Source organism: Syngnathus floridae, chromosome 12 (assembly GCF_059516105.1).
Source record: "Syngnathus floridae isolate MCC-2025c chromosome 12, RoL_Sflo_1.0, whole genome shotgun sequence".
In the NCBI taxonomy this organism is placed as follows: Eukaryota; Metazoa; Chordata; class Actinopteri; order Syngnathiformes; family Syngnathidae; genus Syngnathus; species Syngnathus floridae.
Window position 1 is genome coordinate 4,641,879 of NC_142424.1, and position 17,349 is coordinate 4,659,227.

The 17,349-nt window shown below is 45.0% G+C and overlaps 2 protein-coding genes across 3 annotated transcripts; one reads left to right on the forward strand and one right to left on the reverse strand.

Moving 5' to 3' along the window:
- The first annotated feature begins 230 nt into the window (after positions 1–230).
- On the forward strand, positions 231–2,776 carry oaz1b (ornithine decarboxylase antizyme 1b). Its single transcript, XM_088391141.1, is given in 6 exon segments — positions 231–596; positions 1,405–1,459; positions 1,461–1,547; positions 1,620–1,792; positions 1,872–1,957; positions 2,041–2,776. Coding segments are annotated over 6 exon segments (657 nt in total). The 5' UTR covers positions 231–471; the 3' UTR covers positions 2,172–2,776.
- uhrf2 (ubiquitin like with PHD and ring finger domains 2) lies at positions 2,565–17,222 on the reverse strand. Of its 2 annotated transcripts, none has more exons than XM_088391138.1 (16): positions 16,778–17,222; positions 10,258–10,659; positions 9,810–10,096; positions 9,013–9,231; positions 8,823–8,932; positions 8,255–8,441; positions 7,927–8,050; positions 7,411–7,518; positions 7,239–7,343; positions 7,019–7,125; positions 6,764–6,926; positions 6,560–6,697; positions 6,228–6,492; positions 5,859–6,007; positions 5,660–5,758; positions 2,565–5,124 (listed from the first exon to the last, which is right to left on the reverse strand). In XM_088391138.1, exons 1-16 carry the CDS (start codon positions 16,928–16,930, stop codon positions 4,978–4,980), a joined length of 2,763 nt encoding a protein of 920 aa, XP_088247264.1. In that variant the 5' UTR covers positions 16,931–17,222; the 3' UTR covers positions 2,565–4,977. The 2 variants fall into 2 exon arrangements, with proteins under 2 accessions (XP_088247264.1, XP_088247265.1); XM_088391139.1 differs by lacking the exon at positions 16,778–17,222 and adding an exon at positions 13,849–14,008.
- Positions 17,223–17,349: the final 127 nt, after the last annotated feature.

Genomic DNA, 17,349 nt, shown 5'->3' on the forward strand with positions numbered 1-17,349 from the left:
TTTTTGTGACTCTATTATCTGTCAAAAAGATGGTCTTTCATTCGTGGGATAAAAAGCCCACGCACATATTAGCAACGTTAGCATTTGACGTTTTGGGCAACGGAGGGTGATGCAGATACACCACGAGGTGACGTCATCTGAATCCTCTTTTTCTTAAGAAAATAAAAGCCTTATATTAGTAAAATGGCATAATGTTCTTGTCACAACAAACATAATAATCGGAGAAACGCTTTTAAATGATTGTCTGAGGTTTGGGCAGCGGCACAGATATACATTTCAGCCGTATAAATAGGTCGAGGTCACTTAATTTTGACGTCGCCGAGCTTCAAACGGAAGTGTGACAACGTTCACTGGGTACCTTGACTTGTCGTCGCTCAAACAAGCTGCCTTCAACTTGCTCCGTCACTCATCAACAGAGCATAGCGGGGGAGAGATCAGTAGTTGGCCCGTCGTGTCTCTACCCGAGGCCGGATGGTAAAATCCAACCTCCAGCGGATCCTAAACAGTCATTGCTTTGCTCGCGAAAAGGAAGGAAAAACACAGCCTCTCACTACCATGGCGGATTTGAGTAGCGGTATTTGTGATATGATTGCAAAGTAAGTAAGCAAGAAAGCTAGCAATGCTAATCGCTGTGTGGGGGAGGGGTGGTGAGAATCCACTCATTTGTAAATAAAATCTTAATTATAATACGGAATAGTTCCAGTATTTCCTAATCTATTTTTATTTCTATTTGAAGATCAGACCGTGTTAACAAAGTGACATGTTAAATCGGCGATTTTTGGCCTAGCATTCGTTAATTCGCCATGACAATATGCGTAAACAGCTCATGTTAGTCGGCTACTTAGCGTCACCGACCAGCAGGTAAAACTAGTTATTAGACTAAGAGTAAAATTGGTATCGATTATGAAATTCTGCTTCAATGTGGCGTTACATGACTTTCAAGTATAACAAGTCACTAGTATCCTGCTAGAGAGTAATACGTGCGTTTCAAGCCACTTCCTCGTTTGGCATAAATGCGTCACTACACGTGTAATAATAGGCAACTCAATGACCCCTGGTCAATTACCGTGTCATGTTATCATTTTTATGATTTTAGTGAAAGCAGTAAAATGTTCCGGGTAGACGTCTGTCTCGTGAGTGGTGTCAGGTTGCAACTGTTATGTAACATACGGCCCCGTTTCAAGTTATCATATTACGTAATGACGTCTCCTGGGTCCCACCTAGCGTCACAGTGCGTAATGACGTAACAGCGCTTAGCATGTAGCATCACACTAAATATAGTGACAGGTTTTTCTTCACGTGATTACAGCAGTTGATGCTAAATCACGGATTTTGCATTTAATTATTTAAAGATTTCCATTTTGGTTCCAATGCTAATCCTGCTTCTCTGTTCCTGCCTTCTAGTCTGTCCATGCACTGTAGTAGTAGTACCTGCGGCCCAGGGCCTCTGTGGTGCTCCTGATGCCCCTCTCCCACCCCTGAAGATCCCAGGTGGGCGAGGGAATGGTACACGGGATCACGCTCCTGCAGCTCGGTTGCTCCACTCAGTAAGTCTGCCTGTCCTATCAAAAGATGACGTAGAAGGATTTAACCCCCCCACGTGTCCTCCTTCCCACCAGGACCTGAAGTTGACCGTTAGTGAGGAGCCGGCGAGCAGCGGTTGCCCTAGGATACTCCACTTCCAAAGTCATCTCACCGTCACTAAGGCGGTTCAATGGGACGCTGTCGTGAGCAGCAGTGCTCTCTTCGTGGAGATACCTCTTGAACCGCTGCCTGAAGGCAGCAAGGAGAGGTGAGCCTTCCAGACTGTTTCTATAGCGCTAATCTCCTTTCAATATTCTTTTTTTGTTACAATTATATTCTGTGTGCAGCTTTGCAGCTATGCTGGAATACGCTGAAGAACATCTGAAAGTGGCCAGCGTGTTTGTCTGCTTCTACAAGAACAGGGATGATCGTGGTATGTATACACAACAGGGAGGAAACTGAATTCCCCCCCCCCACCACCACCACAAGAATCTTATTTCCAAATTTGTTTTCTAGCCAAGCTGGTGCGTACGTTCAGTTTCCTGGGCTTTGAGATAGTGAAACCGGGCCACGCCCTCGTCCCGCCTCGACCCGACGTTCTCTTCATGGCCTACAATTTCGACAGGGACTCTTCCGACGAGGAGTAGACTCCCCTCACCATTCTGGCTCTTTTCCTCCTTCGTTTTGTGTTTGTTAAACTCTCAAGTTACCCTATGAGCATCAAGTTTGGATAAGAGTGAAAGAGGTTTGCCTTTGGCTTGCTTAGTGTTGTTAGATGTGATTATAGCTCTGCTTTGTTTACCCAAGGAGTCATCTAGTTGTTTGAATGTACAACACGTAAAGGTCATCGTTTTTGTTTTGGGTTTTTTTTACACTCTGGTACTGGGGCGATAAAATGGCTGTCTTGTTTGAATCTTTTCAGGGGGACCATTGGTGTAGCACTAATATCGATTTGTTTAAAACCCCATTTATTGGTACTTAATAGCCACACCATTTCAGTGAAGGCATTTTGAGCATGTAAAGTGGATTACTTAAAGGGCTTTATTTTATTTTATGCTTTGTTCTGATGTAAATCTCATTACAGTATATTCATATTTTGATTTCTGGATGGTATGAGGGGCACAAAAAGCTGTGATGTTATGATTTAACTGACTTTGCATCTGCATTCCTGTTTTGTTAAATGTTCACCTGGCAAACAGTGCAACTGTACCTATTGTACTTCTCTTATAATAAAACAAAATCCCCAAATCTATTCCATTAGTTCATTTGAGTGACTGCTTTTCATTTAGACCTCACATTTAAGTATTGATGGAACACTTCTGGCCCACCGAGCATTTATCAATATTTGTGTGTTAGTTGCTTGAAGTTTATAATTATTATAATTGGATCAGTAATTGTAAAATAAATATTACATATATAGTCTGCTAATCCTCTTATCAAGGAAAGAATGCTTTCTCGAATCCAAATATTTAATAGGTACATAAGTATTATGACATGTATAAAACAAGAAACAATGGAACCCCTCGTCAAACAGGCGAATGCGCTCAGCAAAAGAAAGATTAAGTTGGAGGGAACGCAACTAAAAACCTATGGAGAGAAAGATCAGATATTGTTGAAGACTTACAGAAAAGAAAAGTGACTTGATTCTTCAGTAGAGTGCAATAGTCATTAAAAAGAGAAAGAAACGACACAGCACTGAAGCCAAGCGTCAACAAGACGTCTAAAAAGGGTTTTTTAGCACTGTAGGTTCACATACGGAAGGAAGTCACTGCAGGAAGGAGCGCTATTTAGTTTGCCACAAACAAAACGAATCATTAATGCACATCACAGTTCGCCTTAAAAAGACCATTTAGAATTGCATGTTATGAAAAAACGACAACAACAACAAACAAAAACCTGAATGAACAGAAGCGAGGACGACGTCAGCACATACGTGACAAGCCCACCAGGGGGGAAAAAAAATATATTGCATGACTAGAAAACGTGTCACGTGATCAGTAAGGAGGTGAACGTTTGAAACTCTGCCAACCGTCAACATTTGAATGCACCACACCAGGGAGGAAACTGGAAACTATTTGAAAAGTCAACTTTTGGAGAAAAAAAAAGCAATATTTCCAGTCAATTGTGGCATACAGTAAAAGACAAGTTAACATTTTAGCAGTGCAAAAACAAATTCTCGTCTGTCAAAAAAAATTGACACTTCCTCAAATGCAGCGATACCGAAAGCCTCCACTGTGCCTGCTTTATCTTGGTTGCCTAGCAACAAAAGTGGCCTTGAGTTATAATTCAAGGCAGTTTGGCTATCCAGGAGAACTGCTACTCATGTTCGTGAAATGTTTATAAGCCCCCGCTGAACGGCCTTCGTTGCACCATGTTTTTACAAAAAGGGACGTATGCAAGCTTATTAGCAGCTAGCATGACGCAGTTAGCATGACGTGACAAAAAAGTGCATTCTCAACATTTTTCTTGTATATAAATTCTTGTTATCTCTTTAAGGAGTCACTAATATTATATACTAAATGCATCATAGTTAGTTGGGGGGTGTACTAAAACATTAAAATCAAGGTCAACGAGGGTAGACCCATCAAATGGGGTGTGTCATCAAAGACACGTCAAATATGTCAACCGGGCGTATCACACAAGATACATCAATTGGGTATCGTAATCAAAGACGTTTGTAGGCTGCATCATTTAAGATGCAAGAGAAGGGAATATTGTCAAAGACGCACAGTAAGTCATCAAAGACACCCTTCAAAACAGTTGGTCATAACATCCAAGATCAATTGGGTGCGTCTTCAAACAAATGTTGACCCAGGCACACAGAGAAAAAAATGATGACACCCTTGAAATACACATTAATCAGGTGTCTAGTCAAAAATACATCAAGATGTGTCAAATGGGGGTATCGCCAAAGACACGTCAATATCAAAGCCAGCATCAATGGGTTGCGTTATCTGAGCTGTGTCAGTTAGGGTCAAAGTGCGTGGGCGCTCCATGGATGGTACACATAAATGCAGGTTGGCAGGCACGTACCAAATTTCCTCAAATAGTGGCCTTCGCTCGACTGAACACCTCCCTCCCAAAAAAAAATCCACATACTCTGCAGTCGAGTATTATTGTAGTATAGTTGTAGAGTATCTAAGTGTGTGTGTGTGTGTGGGTGGGCTTGCGATTGTGTGCGTACGTGCGTTCAAGTCCTTGGTGTAAAATCTCAGGCTGGTGAGGTTTATGGAGAAAACGGATGAGGTCGGAACCTACTGAGGTGCTTTGTGTGCTCAATGATTGTATACATGAAATGGCTGTGTGACGCACTATACATTTGCCCATTGGGAGAAAGAAGTGCAATGCATCTTTAAAGTGGAGCTGTCAACAGTTTACTGTATGTGTGTGTGTGTGTAGGATGTATGTGTGTGTGTGTGTATACACGCCTTCTGGTTTACAGTGACCGGAATCTCATCGGCCCTTTGTGTAGCCGGGAAAGAACTGGTCCAGCAGAACCTGTAGAGTCTTGTTTTGTGTCATGACGTAGTCCTTGCCCAGGTCGTGGCGGCAGGCGGGGCAAGTGTACACCTCGGCCCGGAACGAGCGCTGGAGGCACGTCTAAGCACAAGGAAGAGTTATTCTTCAGACAAAAAAATAGGCTCATGTATTAGACTCAGATTTCAAAATTTGTAAAGTGTTTAAAATAAAATTAAAACGGAAAATTAAAATACAAAAATGAACATAATTTGTAAAAAAGCGTTTAAAATAAATTAATTGCAATAAAAAAATGGAACAAAACTGGTGCGTGTTAAAAAATAAAATTTCATGAAAAAAATAATAATTCCTGTAGGAATATTATATTATTCTTGAGAAATAGATAAAAAGGTATGTTCATGTATTAGACTCAGCTTTTAAAATTTGTAAAAAGTGTTTAGAATAAAATTAATTAAAACTCAAAATTAAAATTAAAAAAATGAACATAATTTGTAAAAAAGCGTTTAAAATAAAATTAATTGCAATAAAAAAATGGAACAAAACTGATAAGAGTTAATAATAATGGAAAATAAAGTTAATTTGGGTTTACCCGAGGGCGTAAGAGTTTGAATGTGATTGGTCCAATCTAAATATTTTGGACAGCTCTTCACTGTTTTACCTTGCAAACGTTGTGCGAGCAGATGGTGGTGACGGGCTGGAAGGCCAGCTCCTGGCAGCAAACGCACATGAAGATTTGTTCCATCTTGCGCAGGAAGTTCTCCAAAAGCACGTCAAGAAACATTAGTTTCATTTTGAGAGGGGGGTGCAGAGATAACATCCCAAATTGCGTATGCTATTCCGAGCAAGAAAGAACTTACTGGTCCCTCTGCAAGGTGTCCCAGGGCCTCGTCCCACAGCTTCTTGTTGGCCGTGTCCTCTCCGATCAACTGCTGCTGCTGCTCCGACAGAACGAAACCCTCCTCCACCTTCACGCGCTTTAAGGGCGGCTCAGACGCTGGTGACCAATCTGGACGGGTGGGGAAAAAAATACAATTAAAAAGTAAATAAACGTCATGTAAATTTTTCTGTTCCCTTGTCATACCAGCAGAGGGCAGCAATAATCCATGGCCTCCTCAAATAATGGCATCAAAAATAAATAACTGCAGCTCAGTCAATAAAAATAAAAACAGTGGACTTGATCATTTTAAAAAAGAAATAAAATCTTCCATGAAGGAACCGCCACCCACCAGAGTCCTTGCTGGTTTTCTGATTGCCGTTACTCTGCGGCACCTCCTCCTCGTCCTCTTCCACGGCGGCCATCAGATGCTCGTACTCTTCGTCCTCCTCTTCCGCTGCCTTCTCCATCTTATGTTCCTTCCGCGGCCGGCCCCTCCCCCTCCCCCTACCTCGCCCCCGCCCGGAGTGGTGCTTACTCCGCCCGCCGCGACCGGGCCGCGCGACGGCCTCCTTCTTTGACTTATTCGCCATGACCGCCTGGTAGCCTGGCGGGTACTGCACACACACACATGGCCATGGTAAACAGGTAGAAATATTTTTCAGGTGGACTGGCGGGTCGAACCTGGATCATTAGACCCAATTTCTTGATCCTCTCCAGTCCTTCTGGGGTCCAGGGTGCTGGTTCCAGATCGTCCCGTCTGAGCAGGTACCTCCACACCAAGTAGCCGCACTTGCCGATTTCCGGCCAATATTTCACCACCTAAAAAAAAATCCAACAGCATCTAACACGTGATCCGTGAAACCGAAAAGTGTCGACTTCCTTGACCTTGTAGATGCCGTCGTAGCGGTTTCCCTCCTCGGGGGCATATTTGCTGATGCGGCGACCTTTGGAGCTGCGCACCACTCTCACCGGCTTCCCGGCCCGCCAGTTCCGGGATTCGGCTCCGTCTTTGTCGTTGAGCGGGGCATCGCAGTTCAGCGCCAAAGCTCTGCATATAACCAAATCTTTATGATATAAACTGACTTGACAGAGATGTGCAAAGATCCAGAGCTACTTTCAAGCTATGGACGGAAACCAGACCTGTTCATGTGGGTCAACGTCTGGTCAAACGAGTGCTCTCCAATGCGTTTGTTTCCCGAGAGGTCACGACCTCCGCTGCCCGTGTATGTGAATTCATCCCCCCGGTCCTAAAGCAGGTCCAAGTGACACAAGTCAGATTTATTTTATTATCCTCCCAAAGGAGAGAGGGGGGGCATTGATTGGCATCTGCAATTCAATCAGCGTTAAACACACGACCCACCACTTCATCCTCGAAGCCCCCCGCCAGCACCAGCGAGTAGGACCCGTCGTTACTGCGACCGTGAATGCCGCCGACGTGCGGCCTGTGAACGCCTGCCTCGCTCACCTGAGAGAATAAAAAAAATGAAACGTGCCCCCGATGGTTTCCGCCCGGCAACCATACGCCAGCCAACCTGAACTCGGAATTTCCACGTGGTTCCGACGGGAACGCCGGGAATGGGTCCGTAGTGGTTGGAGGGAACGATGGTGCACTCCTTGGTACGTCCCACGCAGGCCATGCCCTGAAGACAACAGCATAAGCGCAATTAAAATGACCTGGACAAAAGTATTGGGACACCTCTCCTCATCTACTTTCAATACCGACTTAACTGTGTGTGTATTTATATCAAAGCGAGAATTCGGGACAATGCTTGGTATGAAGTCATGGCTGCTAAATGCGCCCACATAACACTCATAAGCTGAGCTGTTTTGAATTAGCCCACAGATGGAATGTTCCAAAGAAGAAAGAAAGGAGGTATTTTCCCTATGACATGTCCAGGAAAGTGTCTTGGTCACGCTAAGCACTATTCAACTCATTACCGTAGAAGGTGAAATGAAAAAATTAACTCGGCCAAAAATAGTACTGTCTTTTTTTTTTTTTTTTTACACCATTGTGGCTGCAATTCGTCCCCTTTCCATTTTCCGCTTACCTTGCCCCAGTCTCGTTGACTCTCGGTTGTGGCCGATGGCATTTTGGCTCTCTTCTTGCTGGCCTTGAGCTTTTCCCCGGCCTTGACCACTTCGCTTGTGTCATTCTTACAGGTGGGACAGTACCTGGCGGCAAAACAAGGGAGGAGGTTACACGATGATGTCATCTTGTAGCGCTTACAAAACAGGGGGAGCTATAAATAGAAACTTGGAAGGCGGGGTCGGGGGGTGGTGATCTTCCTGCTTTTGAGACAGCACATGGGATTAGATCACAGCGTTATTTTATTTTTGGGACACACGTCTATCGAAAGAGCCGATGAGAAGACTCACCAGTCCTCGTCATCGGGGATAGTGGCCAGCGGCGGGTTGAGGCAGTAGATGTGGAAGGCCATGTTGCACTCGTCGCAGAGCAGCTGCATGTGAGCATCCTGCTTGCCGCCGCACACGCAGCACGAGCAGAAGCGGCACTCGGCTTCCGGATCGGCTTTGCAGTGTTTGCACTCCGGCCCGCTCTTTCCTTAAATCCACATGGGGACAGCAAAACATAAGCGAGTCTATTTTGTGTGCTATTTGGAGGACTTCGCCTCATTCAGGGGCCTGAAAATTATTGTTAAAGGTAATAATGGCCTCTTTCAAATATTTCTTTATGGTCTTGAAATTATTATTGAGAATCTCCCACCTATAAATCTGCTCATTCAAAATGGCAACTTCAAAACAAAATGGCTGACTTCCTGTTTGATTTGTGATAGTCTTTGTCGAGAATGCCTGCTTCAAATAGAAGCTCTTTCGGACAAACTTAATTTTTTTTATCATTATTAATGATTAAAATTAATTTTTATTGGCCACATTCAAGTTGAGAGCGTATTCTTGGTTGTCGCTGTGGTTTCACGCGGCATACTTTTAAATTGTCCATCTGCAGCTGACAACGCCGAAGCCCCTGGTTTCTCCAGCTGGTAGATTTCATCCAAGAAGTGAATTTTGCAATCCCCAATTCCATCGCCCGGACCCCTAGAAGAGGGTAGGACACACAAAAACAATCAGAAGAAAGTCAAGGAGCTAAAGAAGCAGGTGACCCTCAAGATCTTCACCCCAGAAGAATCTTGACTCGGAGCTCCTTGTTGGTGCGAGAGGCCTGATTGAGGGTTTGAATTTCGGCGTCGAACCAGAAGCCCCTCTCCTCCGGCGTCTCCATGTTGTAGTTGACAAACACATGCATGCCCACCATGAGTTGGTCCCAGCGCAGCAGGGTGCGGGCACGTGGCCGTATGTTGACCGCTCGCATCTCCACCAGACCATTCTCGGGGTAGCTGGCAGAAAACCAAAATGGAAAGAACTAATTACATAACATTCAGGGTCAATTTTTTAATTCTTAATTGCCTTTTCAAAATGGAGAATGAGCAAGTCTGGGGCAAACACTACACAATGTATTAGCCGTGCCAAGGCGGCCATGTTTTAACAACGACGCGTTTGCGGCAATTACAGACAAAAGCCGGAGGAGGAAAAAGTAATGCTCCCGAGAACGCGGGGGTAACCATGGAAACGCCAGCTTGCAGAATTAATTTGACAGGGGGGGAAAAAAAAAAAAAAAAAGAGCTTCCTGCCAGACACGAGTCCAATTTGTGTGCTGCCGTAGCTGAAGCACTCGTGCGTTTTTATCGCCGTACCCGATTTCCCGCTGCGCCGCAACATCTTGCATGACGTATTCTTTGCCACCGAAGAGGAACGCAAACTCATTATCTCACTAGCAGGTAACAAAGCTCCCAATCCAGAAGCTCACGTTGTATTTTCTCAAATCGCTAATGAACATTGAATTTTAAAATCTCTGCGGTGTTTGTTTACAAACACCATCAGCCAGTATTTCCCGGCACGGTGAGACAGCACTTACTCCTCATATTTAATGTGATAGATGACGTCTTCTTCAGCGGAGTCCGTCTGCGATGTGGAAGCTCCGTTGCTCTCGGAATTTAACGCGTTATTCCTGACAGTGTCCGTGCTTTGGCCCGGGCCGAGGGGCTGCTGCCCCTGCTCGCCCTCCAGCTTTCCATTAGTCCTTTTAGGGGGCCGTCCCACCTTGTTCTTGATGGGTCCTTTTGGGGCGCGGGTCACATTTTCTACGCAGGCTTCAAACCAGGCGCCCACCGTCACGTCCCTGCAGTCTACTAGCTCATTAATCTGGAGGGGATGAAGTGATAGCAAATTTTTAAATCAATCTGAGACCTGCAAAACAACAAAAATCCAATGGGGAGGCAGTGCCCCCATGGCCCCCCCTCTAGCTCCGCTAGTGCTCTGCACGTAATTACAAAACAAATAAAAGGCACCAGTGCTTGACTTACTTTGTACTTCCCGATTCCCGGGTCCACTAGCGTGTTCTTGCTGGATGTCGGCGGTTGGGTGTCGCGCGGGGGACTCGAAGGCTTGATGCCATTTTTGGTGCTAGCTGAGTTATTAGGGGCAATGGCGTCCGGCTTACTCTCGTCGGCAGTCTCGGCCGTGTCGCTGCGGTCATTGTCTTTATCGGGGGAAGTTTCCATAGCAGCAGGGGAGACCGGAGCGGGGCGGTCGGGGCTTTCGGCCCGAGGGACCGCGGAGGCCGGGGCAGGGGTGGAAGTGCACGCCACGCTGGGGGGGTCCTTAGCCAGGGGGCTGTCCGGTGGATCTGTTTGTGAGCGAATCAGCAGCTGGACGATATCATTGAGACCCACGTTGTAGTCAAACAGTGTCTGGCCATCTTCCATCTTGTAAAAAAAACACAAAGACACATCAATGCGGTTTAGCAGCCATGTTAGATTTGTGATTTAATTCGAAGCTATTCACGATGGTGGGAGCTATGCCGAAACAAATTGCTGAAGCGTATGAGAAGAAACGCTTTGACCGTAACCCCATGAAAATAACGCCCGACGAGCCGCCGCCGTCGTCACACCAAAACAGCGAGCAGTCTGTCAAGGACAAAGAGGGTACGCAGGCTACATTCGATCATCGCTCTCTGGAGCTTACAGAAGGCGTTAGAACGCTTCGACAAGCACACCGGTGACATCTTAGGACGTGGCTGAATGCGTTGGAAAATAATCCAGCGGTCCATATTGCTACTGATTAGAAACATACGCGTTTTGAAAATCAAAGTGAAGAGATGCAGAAGGGCATATCCCGTGCTGCTTTTTTTTGCCGAAAATGTTATGAGGGGGAGAAACGGTGGGTTGCCATGACGACCAAATGAGAGCAGGCCCGATTTGCTACCCCCACCGCCCCCTATCTACGTTCAACCTGAATGTGTAAAGAATCAAAACTAACATCCGCCTTTTTTTTTTTTGCAGACTTTGCAAAACGTACTTCATTATATTGACCGCTCACTCGGGTGTCGGCCAGCTAACGCTAGCGCGACTCATTACAGTCGGCAGCCGTTTATCTCCAGGTTCATTGTGTGCCGGCGAGCCGAGAGAAGCTGCCGCCGCCGCCGTCCTTCCAGGAAGAGACCATTCGAAGCCTTAGTGAGTCGGGCAGGGGTGGAGGCGTGCACCCCCTCCCCCCCCATCTGGGTTTTAATCGTCTCGTGAATTTTAGAACAGGCTCAGCCTCGGTCTTCCATTCAAGTCCCTGTTTCACCTTCACCGGTTGACCGCATGGAAAACACGGGCGAGGTTTTTCAGAATTGCACGCGCCGAATGACATCTCGGCGGCTCCCCCCTTTTTTCCCCCCAGCGACTTCATTACCACAGGCGCAATCTGTGACAGCCCGGTTTCCAATCACAAACCCGCTCAGCACAAAGACACCCGTGGCGCAGAAAACGCACGTCCAGATTTCTCCTCGTGTGACGGACCGATAGCGTGACCGTGATCCGGCCATGGGTACCTTCTATCATAAATAATGCAGTAGAAGACAAACACACGTTGCCTCTGGTATCCTCATTTTATGACTCAGTCAAATGTCACGCAGTGTTCCACTTGGGAACGTCGGATTCTAATGAAGATTTTGGACGGACTCGAGACACTTGACTTAAGGAAAAGCCTGTCACAAACCACAGCGCAAGGCAACCATGTGTGTGTGTGTGTGTAGTGGAATGAAACGAGCCCTTCTCTCCACAGGGCTAATTTCTCTTCAGTTATTTTTGCAGGCAGCCTTTCAAACGGCGTGTCGCTCATTGTAGCGGATACCAAAGAAGAATATCAGACAGAAGCTCAAACGGAGACAAGAAAAACGACCTGTGGCTCACGTCAAAAACAACCTCCGCCATCCCAAAAAATAAATAAAAGCACTTCCTGCTGTGTACGACGAGACCGAGGAGAATTTTGTGGAATTCGTCACATGATCTTGTTTGTAAATGTTCTGAGAACAACACAAAGGGGACACATTGCGGGGAAATTGACTTTTAAAATGTAAAGTGTTTTAAATGTGTGTGTGTTGCCAGAAATTTGTCTCCAATGAGAACACCCAGGTTGTGATCAATAGACTTTGAAGAGAGAGCAGGACAGCGGCTGGAGTGTTGTTCTCCGAAAGGATTTAATGGTGTGAAACCAGAGCTTCCCCACACGGTGTTGGCGGCTATCCGAAGCGATTTTCGCTTTCGCCCGCCTGTCTTGGCGAAGGGCTGAGTAAAATAGGTCACATTTCCCAAAACAATGGCGCAGGCCACGGGGTGTGTCTGCCAATTCACGCTAAAGGGCTTCTACCCTAGATGGACTGGTTCAACAGTTAATGATACTTGAATCAACGTTGGTAGAAAAGACGATAAACACGCAATAAAATCACTTGGAGAAAAAAAAAAAGAAAAATATCAACAGGATTTTTTTTTACTTGGGACTCATTGTGCCAAAGAATAAAATTATAAGAAAAAAATAATAATATAAAAAGCTAACTGCAATGTTAGCATCATAGTTGATCGTGAAATGTAGAGCTGTAAAAATTAATTCATTAATCGCTAACTAATCGATTATCAAATTATTCGACAACTATAGTACTAATCAAGTCATCATTTATTGACATTTTTTAAATTAACATTGTCCAAATCCTTTAATGTCACCTAACCCTAACCCTAACCCTCTCAACAGTAATTTTTTTGTGTCGTAGTCATTCATGGAAATGACGTAATAATCGATAGAATAATCGATTCTAAAAATTTTCGATAGTGGCAGCCCTAACAAAATGCGAAAGACATTTTTAACACAAATTAGCTAACCACCGCAGAGTGGCTAAAGCTTTTCCTGAACCTGGAAGCCATTACGACACTTTTCCATTCCACACGGAGGTCAAGCGGCAAAAGAGACAACATTGTGTTTCGACTTAAGAGGTTGCTTTGTCGTTGGAGACGAGGAACCGTGTGCAAAGACTCCTCCTGTCTTTGTCTGGTGACTGTCCGCGAAGCGTACAAGTACAAACACGCGCGGCTGCATCAAACTGCCCAAAGTGAGGCCATCGAAATATCCGCGCGTGTGCAATAATCAAAACCGAAGCCTTAAGTAGGTCACGGCAACAGCGCTCGCGTGTATGCGCAAATTTGTGTGTTAAGCTTTTCCTACGTGCCAACAATAGAAAACGGCTCACGTTGGTAACGCAAGAAACATGTGGAACCGTTTAATAAACAAGCCAACCTTTATTTTTTTATAAATTGTCTTAACTGAAAGGCCGCGTGGGCGTGGAGGTAGCAAGGCCGCTTGAACAACAGAAGGTGTGTGCGTGCCTATGTGGCGTGAAAAACGGCGACACGAGATGCGGCAAAGGCAAACACGAGTAGCACGGCGGCAAATAAAACGCCAAAAAAAGCGAGGGAAAGACTTGCGATGGCGTCGAGAACCTCGCGGCGCCTGCAGCGAGCTGAAGCGGGCGTGTGTCTGTGTGTGTGAGTGTGGCGGTGGGGGTAAACAAGACGCCATTTTGGAAAGGAATTAAGACAGAGCTTTTCCCGTGCGCGGGAGGGCACCATGCAGCTCACGTTGGACTGGGTGTCGCTGGCTCATTCCACGCATTACTTAGCGCTCGGAAATCCCCGAATCAACCCTGCCTGCTCATTTTCCAGCTAGACGGAGGAGGAAGCGCGGGATTTTGCAGTAGCGCAGGCCTAGCCGTTGCCAGCATGGCCAGTAACCCCCCCGCCCCCCCCTCACCCGGCAACCCACGGCTGCTTTGTGACATAACCCGGCTAATAATTAAACCGCGGGCCAACCGCATGTCTTTTAACGACGTCTATGGGGTTTTTTGGCAAGCCAGTATACAGAAAGCTTACTATTTTCAAAGGTTAAGGACAAAAAGCTGTCGTAAATAATAAAAAAAAGAAAACACAGAATTTTTTTAATGTATATATTTACTCATTTTATTTATTTATATAGCAATTTTTTATGTATATATTTATTTTATTTATTTATAGAATGTTATGATTTTATTGAAATTTTAAAAGGTGACAAAGGTGATAAAGCCACAGATTTGTTAGCCTAATTGTTTCCAATCTGACTTGTGATTTTTGGATACGATCATTTGGTCGAATTTTGTCCTTATTAGTACTCTAATTTCATCTCTGTGTCAGGCAACGAACAGCCGAGAGGAATCATACGTCGGCCACAGTCACCATTTCCTTCATTGGAACCGATTTCCAAAACAGGAAATTGTATGTTAGTCACTTTCATTCATAAAGGACATTCTTTGCTAGTGATACGCATGTGACTGCAGGAAGTCGCACTCGGATGTAAACAATGAGAGTCCACACACCGAAAGGTCACTTCCTGTGTCGACCATTGATAATAATTCTGTCGATTTGCACAATTTTGAATTCAAGCATATGTTTAAAATGATTAAGCAATTAAAAAAATAAATATGGAATCATTTTATGAAGGATTAGTTGCGGATTAATCGATCAATCAATGCACCTCTGAAATTAGCAAGTATTTACGATGAGGCTTGAAAAATCGCTTTCATAAGTTGCGGGCAGTTGCCTGGTGAATACGTGAAAACGTGCGGCCGATCTTTTCTATGCCTGCATTCCTCCACGTTTGAGCCACGAGAGCGCTGCCTATCCGCTTAAAATCTCTCACGGCTCGGCGAGAGGTTTTCAATCGCCACCGGCTAGCTTGCGAGCTAACAGGTTTGGGCCTAGTAATAAGAACTAAGTAACTTCCTTTTGCACCGGATAACCACTGATGCGAACAAAGGCGTGCACGTTAGTGGGGGGATGGGAGCGACTCGCCAACGTGCATCAATGGTGGCCATTTTATCCATGTAAAAAAACAGGCAAGGTGAGAAACAGTTTAATAATATATCTCCTCAATTTACGACTGCATTCTCAGTCTCTCCAATCACAGCGTCTTTAAGTACATGATAGAATACAATCAGAAAAAGTACAAATAAAATGGCTGTTCTCTAATTGACACCTAACTAATAGACCCCTGGTGTTGTGCAGTTATGTAGATAAATCCCCCCCGGCCACGATCCAACGCACTAAAATACGATATATTAACCTCGTTTAGGTACGTGACACTAAATAAAATCCGATTGAGAGGTAATGTTGTTGCCAACGAGAGTGTTTGAGGGCTGTGTGCAGATTTTATGACACCTAACAATGCGCTCGTAAAATTATGAAAGATCTGAAGAGCTGTCATAAAATAGCTGATGTATGTTGTCGTATATTTTTTTTCCTGTATTGGCTTCAGTCAAAACAGAAGAGGTGATGGGAAAGTCATCAAAATATCCTTGCGGAAATGTTTTAAATGCGGAATACACAACATACTACTCACACACTTGCCACAGTTTCACGTGCATTAGATTGACCCCCCAAAAAGTTCTGATGCTCTAGTAGGCTTTTCCTGTGATTTGAGTTTTAAATGTGGTGACAGAAGAAATGCAACTAGCTTCTGAAGGCGCTCACCAGGTCCAAACTAACAGGCGAGATAGTGGGTGTGCCTGAGAGTGCACTGGTAATGCTTGACACCTCGTGGGTCAGAGTCTCTGGTCAAGACGACCTGGTCTGGCGCAATGGTTTCTTTTTGTCCAAATGCACAAGTTATATATGTGTATGACATTAATTATGTTGGTCTCATTTTTATATCACATAAAAATGTCTATTGATCATGGTTGTAGACTTTTTTAAATTCACTCAATTATTGACTGCAAAATCACTCTGAATGTTTGATATCACTTTTTATCCCAGACAATATCAGTGCAAACATCCACTTTTTGAGTAGTCACTCTTTTCTACATAAAATAGAATTTCACACAATAGAAAAAAAAATAGCAACCAAGCCCTTTCGAAATAACACTGGATTATTCGCCAATAAATCTGCTGCAGTATGGCGCCGATTACTGCTATCACTATCAGATATTTTTGCTTTTTGCCTTAAGTATCGGTGTCTAGTATCGACAGCTTCCACGACCTGTCTATTTCTAAACAAAATCAGTTGTACTTGTAGTATATACTCTCTATAACTTTTTTGTACTTTTACTAAAGACAATTTACTCAAGTCTCCGTTCTTTTACTTAAACAGAGAGTGAATACGTTTGCCACCTGTGTTTCAATCATGCAGACATAAAGTGGGAAAGACCTCAGTGGATGCTAACATGTGCAAAGAGCGTTGGTGAAGTGGGTGGTGCTCTCCTTCCTCTCTCTCAGTCTACCGCGTCAATGTAAACAAACATGTCCACGGCGCATATTGTGTGTGCACAGGGACTCCCCAAAACAACGACGTGACCGAGAGGACCACTCTTGAAAACGGGGAGAGAGAGGAGAGAGAGAGAGGGGCTGTTCTTGCGCAACAGCTATTGGCGAATTCCTATCAAAACAGGAAGCCATGGAGCCACTGTCACTAGTTTTTAACAGCATGAAAATATATTTGTGTAAAAGACCAGTGTTGCGTGATGAGCAGGGACACCCTTACCTGTTTGCCCCGGTAGAAGAGGCGCTGTTGCTGCGGGCTCACATTGAAGATGTCCCGTATTTTCACGCGGAGGGTCTCGATTTTGGTCAGCCTGGAGAGATCGTCCACGGTTCGGGTCTCCTTCCCGTCTATGGTGCGGACCTGGATCCACATCGTCGCGCCGCCCCTGTTTTTAATACGTCTCGACAAAAACGAGCGGTTGATTGTTATTCTGTGGAGAATGTTGATGTCTGAAAAAGGGGCGCGGTGGTTCAAACGGACACAATCCGAGTCTCCATCGCGCTTTTTCCGCAGCAGAGGCAAAAAACATCGGCCGGAGGACTAGTGTGTGCTGTGGCTCGTGCGGATGGTGTTCCACATGAGGTCGCGGCGCCAAGCAAGTCTCGCGAGATCTCACCCGCGAGACCTACCACTCGGTTGTTAAAGGCGCAGCTCACAACAACAACAACAAAAGCGCTCACCACTGGTCTGGTGAGGAAAAGTTAAATGTTAAATCTGTACTAGTGATTCGAAGCCTGAACACGTTTTCAGCGATGATCTTATACATATACAATGTACCTAGAAACAAATAT

Bases quoted from the DNA above. Each gene is read 5' to 3' on its own strand.
- uhrf2 (XM_088391138.1), bottom strand. From the start codon at position 16,930: ATGTGGATCCAGGTCCGCACCATAGACGGGAAGGAGACCCGAACCGTG. The intron at 7,519-7,926 runs GTAAGCGGAAAA...TGTTGTCTTCAG, and splicing joins GTCAACGAGACTGGGGCAAG to GGCATGGCCTGCGTGGGACG. The intron at 5,125-5,659 runs GTAAAACAGTGA...CCTTGTGCTTAG, and splicing joins GCTCGCACAACGTTTGCAAG to ACGTGCCTCCAGCGCTCGTT.